General features: G+C 42.2%; 1 protein-coding gene across 1 annotated transcript in view; it reads left to right on the plus strand.

Annotated features, from left to right (window-relative positions):
* LOC119412909 (zinc finger protein 638) overlaps nt 1-7,326 on the plus strand; it is a gene marked incomplete at its 3' end in the record, with an annotated part of 7,843 nt that extends 517 nt beyond the window's left edge. The window contains 6 exon segments of the mRNA XM_037679962.1: nt 5-529; nt 4,316-4,374; nt 5,645-5,680; nt 6,012-6,302; nt 6,582-6,853; nt 7,127-7,326. Coding sequence (XP_037535890.1) covers nt 5-529; nt 4,316-4,374; nt 5,645-5,680; nt 6,012-6,302; nt 6,582-6,853; nt 7,127-7,326 — 1,383 coding nt within the window.
* Nucleotides 7,327-8,201: the final 875 nt, after the last annotated feature.

Here is an 8,201-nt window from a genome sequence, read left to right on the forward strand (position 1 = left end):
GCAGAGACAGCAGCCGCCGCAGCAGCAGCAGAGACAGCAGCCGCCGCCGCAGCAGCAGAGACAGCAGCCACCGCAGCAGAGACAGCAGCCGCCGCAGCAGAGACAGCCGCAGCAGCAGCAGAGACAGCAGAAGCCGCAGCAACAGCAGAGACAGCAGCAGCAGAGACAGCAGAAGCCGCAGCAACAGCAGAGACAGCAGCAGCAGAAGCCACAGCAGCAGCAGAAGTCGCAGCAGCAGCAGAAGTCGCAGCAGAGGCAGCAGCAACCTTTGCAGCCTAGAGGTTTTCCTGCTTCACAACCAGTACCTCTACTTTCGGTCATCCCTATTCATCCTCCTCAGCCAATTCCAAGCCTGTATGATACTACACCTCGTACGTTGGTGCCACCTTCCAAGATGCAGTTTCCAGCAAAGACGAGGAGGTCCAGTCTTAAGCTGACACCAGCAACGATGCAAGACTACGCTGCGATGACACCCCAGACATTTCCACATACCTGTTGTCTTTGTAACAAAGCATGTGCCGCGATGAAGGTGAGTGTAAAACTGCACTTTGTTCTCACTACATTTAGGACATTGGAAGGTTTTTTTTTCCATTTAGCCTTTATTTGTCCAGGTAGTCTCATTGAGCCACGAGAACTCATTTTCAAGAGAGACCTGTTTAGGAAGCAGGTGGAGGTTAAGGGCCTTGCTCATGGGCCCAGAGTGGGACGAATGGGGGTGGGAGCAGTTGTGGGTGCTTTGCCTACCCCACCCACATTTTTGATGTTGTCGGTACCGGGGCTTGAACCGGCGATCTTCCGATCACAGGCCCACCTTCTCTAACCTCTGCGCCACCACTCCCCAATAGTGGGAGACAATGGACAACTGGACAATTTTTGTGCTCTTCGTTGTAGAATAAAAATGCATTTTGTTTTTGTCTTGTATAATTCCAGCATGTTATTAATTTTTAACACTTTTAGCCATTTAATTTTTTAAGATAAACTTGGTCAGGACAGTGTAAAAGTGGTTAATACTATTGTCTCACAGCAAGAAGGTCATGGGTTTAAGCCCTGGGTTAGGCCTGGTATTCTTCAGTGTGGAGTTTACATGTTCTGTTTGCACTGAATTTCTCCAGGTCCTCTGGTTTCCACCCACAGTCTAAAAAGAAAGCTACTAGTCTTAAAATTAGAATATCCTGAAAAAGTTGATTTATTTCAGTTATTCCGTTCATTCCATTATATTCATTCATTACACACAGACTGATATATTTCAAATGTTTATTTCTTTTAAGGTTGATGATTATAACTGACAACTAATGAAAATTCAATAGCTCAGAAAATTAGAAAATTACTTAAGACCAATTAAAAAAAGGATTTTTAGAAATGTTAGCCAACTGAAAAGTATGAGCATGTACATCGCTCAATACTTGGGGCTCCTTTTGCCTGGATTACTGCAGTAATGCGGCGTGGCATGGAGTCTGTGGCACTGCTCATGTGTTATGAGAGTCCAGGTTGCTCTGATAGTGGCCTTCAGCTCTTCTGAATTGTTGGTCAGAAGCATGAAGCATGAAGTCTCTAAAACTTTCTGGTAGACGGCTGCGTTGACCTTGGACCTCAGAAAACACAGTGGACCAACACCAGCAGATGACATGACACCCCATACCATCACTGACTGGAAACGTGACACTGGACCTCAAGCAACGTGGATTCTGTGCCTCATCTTTTCCTCCAGACTCTGGGACCTTGATTTCCAAAGGAAATGCAAAATTTACTGCAATCAGAGAACATAACTTTGGACCACTCAGCAGCAGTCCCAGGCGAGACGCTTCTGACGCTGGCTCTTGTTCAAGAGTGTCTTGACACAAGGAATGTGACAGCTGAACCCCATGTCTTGCATACGTTTGTGCGTGGTGGTTCTTGAAGCACCGACTCCAGCTGCAGTCCACTCTTTGTGAATCTCCCCCACAATTTGGAATGGGTTTTGTTTCACAATCCTCCAGGATGTTATCCCTATTACACACTTTTTTTCTACCACATCTTTTCCTTCCCTTCACCTCTCCATTAATGTGCTTGGACACAGAGCTCTGTGAACAGCCAGCCTCTTTAGCAATGATGTTTTGTGTCTTGCCCTCCTTGTGCAAGGTGTCAGTGGCCATCTTTTGGACAACTGTTAAGTCAGCAGTCTTCCCCATGATTGTGTAGCTGCAGAACTAGACTGAGACCATTTAAAGGCCTTTGCAGGTGATTTGAGTTAATTAGCTGATTAGACTGTGGCACCAGGTGTTTTCAATATTGAGCCTTTTCACAATATTCTAATTTTCTGAGATACTGAATTTGGTTTTTGTTAGTTGTCAGTTAAAATCATCAACATTAAAAGAAACAGACGTTTGAAATATATCAGTCTGTGTGTAATGAATGAATATAATATACAAGTTTCACTTTTTGAAAGGAATTACTGAAATAAATAAACTTTTACATGGTATTTAAATTTTACGACCAGCTTGTTAGGCTGTCTTCAGACCCAGGCATCCCTTGGAAAAAGAGATCTGTGATCTCAGGGGGATTTGCCTGCTTAAATAAAGGTTAATAAATAAATGCTTTTTCCGCATCCGGAAAAACCGTTTTGATGAAACATGAATGACTGTGGATTTTAAATGTGGGAAATTATTCTTTAACTCATTAGACAAACTGAACTGATTTAAATACTTGTCTACATTTTAAAGCAGGGATACAGAGTTTTCAACCAACTTGAAACAAAAATTGTGTCTTTAGATTATTAATCGGCATATCATGAACATTGTCACACAGTGACTGTTACACAACTATGTAAAATGATGAAAAGACATCATTTGAGTTAAAGATTGGAACCAAATGGCTCAAAGGACATGATGTGGAACCAACTGGACACCCGATGAATCTGGCTGATGGATTATCTTTAGTTCCTGTAAAAAAAAAAATTGTGTTTAAATCTAAGCTTTGTTCTACTTTAACCTTGATCATTGTTGGTTCAGTTTGATCATCTTCTAACTAAAAGTTGGTAGGTGTCCCTTTTTATTTAACAGTGCTAGCCTTTTTTATTGCGCTCGTTTTGTTTTTAATTACTGTGTTTTTAAGTTCTTAATATAAGCTACACAGACTTTTTTTCTTGGGGTCGAGGGTGAGGTTCTGCTTCAAGTGGAGGAGTTAAAGTATCTCAGGGTTTTGTTCTCGATTGAGGGAAGAATGGAGCCTGAGATTGACAAAGATGAATTAGTTCAGTGTCTGCAGTATTGCAGACTCTGTACCGGTCCATTGTGGTGAAGAGGGAGCTGAGCTTTAAGGCAAATCTCTCCATTTACTCGTTGGTCTTCGTTCCTCCCCTCACCTATGGTCATGAACTCTGGCCGAAAGAATGAGATCTTGGATCCAGGAGGTTGAAATGAGTTTCCTCTGCAGGGTAGCTGGACTCTCCCTTAGAGACAGGGTGAGAAGTTATCAGGAGAGACTCGGAGTAGAACCACTCTCCTCCACATCGAAAGGAGCCAGTTGAGTGGTTAGGCCATCTGGTAAGGATGCTTCCTGGGCACCTCCCTAGGGAGGTGCTTCAGGCATGTCCGACTGGGAGGAGACCCTGAGGAAGACCTAGGACATGCTGGAGAGACCGTGTCTCTCGGTTGACCTGGCAACACCTTGGAGTCCTCCCAGAAGAGGTGGCTGTGGAAGGAGATGTCTGGACCTCTCTGCTCAAGCTGCTGCCCCCGAGACCCGACTTCAGAACAAGTGGAAGATGATGGATGGATTACATTTTCCATTTTGACTCTTCAAAATGGAAAAGCTTCCTTGTACTTTTCCCTGATTTACACATCCAACCTTCATCTGTAATTTCTTCTTTGTTGTGTTCGTGTTTTTTATTTTTCCCTGATCCAAACCTGACCTCACTCTGGATGACCCTCGGCTACACAGAAAATACTCAAAACCTGGAGGAGAGCTTAAGATCCAGAATCGGGAGCTTCCTGACTCCAAGAGGACATTTTCAGCTTGTTACGGCTTTGTTACTATTCCATTAGTTTTAATACGTGATCAAGATTTGTTACCTTTAACTTGAGATGTCAAATACTGTTTCTAAATGTTGTTTTTGTTACATTTTGGACTACGTGGGTTTGAAAGCTTTCCTGTCCATTTCAGACATTTGTTTTTCTTTTTAGCAGAACTGTCCATAACGGTTTAATATCTTAAACTTGATTCACAATGAGCAACAATGTTGGACAATGTTTAAATGTGTCAGAATTTTTTCTGGAAGTTCCATGTTCTGGTTCGATGAAAGTCGGGCCTTTTTTTAAACATTGTTTGTTTTGAATAGGATTGGCTTTTCCACCAAAATTCCAGCTTGCATCTCGAGAACTGCAAACTGCTGACACAGTGAGTTTTTTCTTTTTTAACTTTGTTTTCAAACGTCACAGTTTTAAACCAACATCTTTGAGTGGGAGTTGTATATAAATGCTCTTTAGAAATTCTAACCCTGACTTGACTTTAAGCGTGTGGTGATTCATTGAGCGTACGTAGAAGCTTCACACTAGGTGTCACCATTACAAAACAAACTTTTCTTTTTGCAAAATTGGTTAAAACATTAATTATGTCCTCTTCTTGTTTATAGCTTTAAAAAAACAATACACAGAGAAATGGATTTAGAGTAAAGTCAGAGATTTATTGAGCTTGTGATGAAGTTAAAACTGGTTTCTAACAAAGTCAAGTCAGGTCCTCTGGACGTTTTTTTTCTTTTTTGTTGAAACATTTAGTCTTTCGTCCAGAAGACGTATCAGTTGGAGGAGTCACAACAAACTCAGTCTTATAAATAGCATCCTCACATGGTGGGTCAACCAGTTTGACGGTGCTCAGATGGTTTCGGGAGTCCGCCCTGTCCTCCAACTCGTTTTAGGCACTCGTGGCCAAAGTGGTTCAAAGATATCCAGTTTTGAACCACTTTGGCCATGACTGCCTCAAATGAGTCGGCGGGGGAGAGGATGGACTCCAGCAACCATCTTATCACCATCAAACTACTGGTTGACTCCCTATGTGAAGGTGCTATTTATAAGACCGAGTTTGTTGTGACTCCTCGGACTGATGAAGTCTTTTGGATGAAAGACGAAATATTTCAACAAAAAGAAACCGTCCAGAGGACCTGACTTGACTTTGTTGGATTTTCTACTTGGATTATTGAGCTTGAATCAAGATGTTGAAACTGGTTTTGTTCGTGTCCTTACGCAGTCTTGACCAGTATGGAATCTGAATGTATCAACTCTGAGAGCTGCTGTGGTTTTTTCCCATTGATTTCTCGCTCTTCATTGGTGGCTGTGGTAGCTCAGTGGTCAGTGCTTGTAATCCTGACTCCTGAGGCCGCATGTTTGAGCTCAGGTTGTGTCAGGTAAGGGATCTGGCGTGAATACAAATGCCACGTCTTTCATGCAAAGGTGCTCGCTACAGCATCCCCTGCAGATTAAAGTAAGAAAGACCAAACATTGGTCCTACGATCGTTGGCGATCTGTGGCCATGTGAGGACTTTCGTATTGATGCCCATATTTCTTTAATAAAGTCTCAAGGAACAAGGCTGTTGACAAGTTGTAAGTTTCTGTCTTATGCAAAAACATTTTATCAAAAATGTGAAAGGTTATGCTTATTACTTTTTCCACAGACACCCAAACTGGAATGATGAGAAGGTGTTATCGAGGTAAGTCTCTCAGTCCTTCAAAAAATAGCATTTCTACGATTCCATCCAAGGGATTTTCCTGTTTTTGTTTCATCCATATTTGCATTTCATTGTATTTTTATGTGTGGAGGGTATTTTTTTTAATTATTATTGAGCTTAGTTCAAAAAGCCTAACCAAGGTCTAGGTTAGCAAATTAACCTTTGGTTAGACAAAGCAATAGTGGCTTTGTTTAAACTTGCAGCATTGTTTCTTGCGTGGTCCATGTCAAATATGCTTAAAAAACATTACAGCTGTGACTTTTCAACCTCTTTTGTAACTGAACTCTGCTTTTCTCGATGTCTCTCTTTTAAGCGCTCCAAGTAAAAATGCCCAGCTCTCGTCTTCAACGTCTGCCCAGAATCGTCACCAGAAATCCAGACATGACAGCCCTTCCCGCTCACACAGTCCTCTCCGCCAACATGGCTCAGAGGAAAGAAGGGATAAACGGTTTGGTCGTTCCCGTTCACGCAGTCCATGCTATGATAGAAGACAGAGGCACAGTAGCTCTTCTCGCAGTCCGCATCAACGCCGTACCTCTGAAAATAGACGAGACCGGCATGGCAACAGATCACAGTCGCCATATGGAGCGAGGCAGTCTCACAGGTCTGTAAAACCACATTTACTTCATGGGAAACGTACAAACCAGAAATGATCGTATACCCATTGTTAAATACCAAAGGAACAGAATGTTAACTTTGTCGTAGCCTTTTCATCTGAAGTACTTTTCTTTTCAATCAAAAGTTTTACGAGTTTGTCGGTCAGGTCCTCTGGATGGAAGAATCCGTCCAGAGGACCTGACTCAACCTTGTTAGATGGTTCTGCCTGGATTATTGAGCATGAATCAGGATAAGTTGTAAATTATTGGATCATTATCTCCTTTAGGGCTCTGCCTCGGTCCCTCTCCCCACAGCATGGCCGGCCTACCGCCTCCCGTTACCGTTCACGTTCGAGGAGTTTCGAGAGACAATCTCTACCCGGTAAAGAGAAATGGTCGCCACCAAGGAGGAGCCACGAGCACCGATCGCCTCTAAGGAGAAGCATTGACAAACGCTCCTCGCCCAGGAGAAATCATGAAAAGCGATCCTCTACGGATAAGACTCAGCAAAGGTCAACAAGCTCAGAGAGACTGGCTAAGAAACTACTGGAAACACCAGGTTTGCCAACTTGTAGACGTATTACCTTTAAAATATGACACATAGTAAAAAGACAAGTTTCTCAGAGTTCATGGTGATAGAATCGTTTTTACTGCTGTGAAATTTAAAGGAGCCGGTTTCAACTGTCGTCAATGTGTTTGTCAATGGAAAAACTTCTTAAATGAGAGACGTCATTGCTTGCTGTTCATCTTTTATCTTACCAAGCAGCTTCAAGAGTGCGTTTTGTTTTCAGACACTTGTAACCGCAACGTTTTTGTATCTTCTTTCTTCTAGCTGTCCAGTCTCTGTCCAGAGAGTCTGACTTGGCGACTGTGGTTAAGACACTCGCCCCCGCTTTGCTGGCTGAGCTGAATAAGTTGCAATCATCTTCTTCGTCTGCTTTGTCATCAACGTCCTCTAAAGTGGCAAGGAAGCCTCATTCGACCAAAACGAGGCCCAGCCTTCCAAAGAGCAGTTCTTCAACAAAACCTACGGTTGGTTTATTTGATCACAAAAGTAGCACATGGAGCTCATTTTATTTTTATTTTCTTTTAAAACAAACACAGATTAAAAATCGAAAACGTCTGGTCGCTTTATTATAAGATTCCCTAACAATACTGTGAACAGTTGTACAGCTGCTGGTCATAAAATTAGAATATCTTGAAAAAGTTTATTTCAGTAATTCCATTCAAAAAGTGAAACTTGTAAATTATATTAATTCATTACACACAGACTGATATATTTCAAATGTTTATTCCTTTTAATGTTGATGATTATAATTGACATCTAATGAAAACCACAAATTCAGTATCTCAGAAAATTAGAATATTGTGAAAAGGTTCAATATTGAAAATACCTGGTGCCACACTCTGATCAGCTAATTAACTCAAATCACCTGAAAAGGCCTTTAAATGGTCTCAGTCTAGTTCTGCAGCTACACAATCATGGGGAAGACTGCTGACTGGACAGTTGTCCAAAATACTGCCATTGACACCTTGCACAAGGAGGACAAGACACAAAAGGTATTTGCTAAAAAGGCTGGCTGTTCACAGAGCTCTGTGTTCAAGCACATTAATGAAGAGGTGAAGGGAAGGAAAAGATGTGGTAGAAAAAAGTGTACAAGTAATAAAGGGATAACCTCATCCTGGAGAGGATGGTGAAACAAAACCCATTCCAAAATGTGGTAAGCGAGATTCACAAAGAGTGGACTGCAGCTGGAGTCAGTGCTTCAAGAACCACCACGCACAGACTTATGCAAGACATGGGTTTCAGCTGTCGCATTCCTTGTATCAAGCCACAAATGACAGAGACAGTATCAGAAGCGTCTCGCCTGGGACTGCTGCTGAGTGGTCCAAAGTTATGTTCTCTG

This window comes from Nematolebias whitei, chromosome 1 (assembly GCF_014905685.2).
Source record: "Nematolebias whitei isolate Nwh7 chromosome 1, NemWhi1, whole genome shotgun sequence".
Lineage (NCBI taxonomy): Eukaryota > Metazoa > Chordata > Actinopteri > Cyprinodontiformes > Rivulidae > Nematolebias > Nematolebias whitei.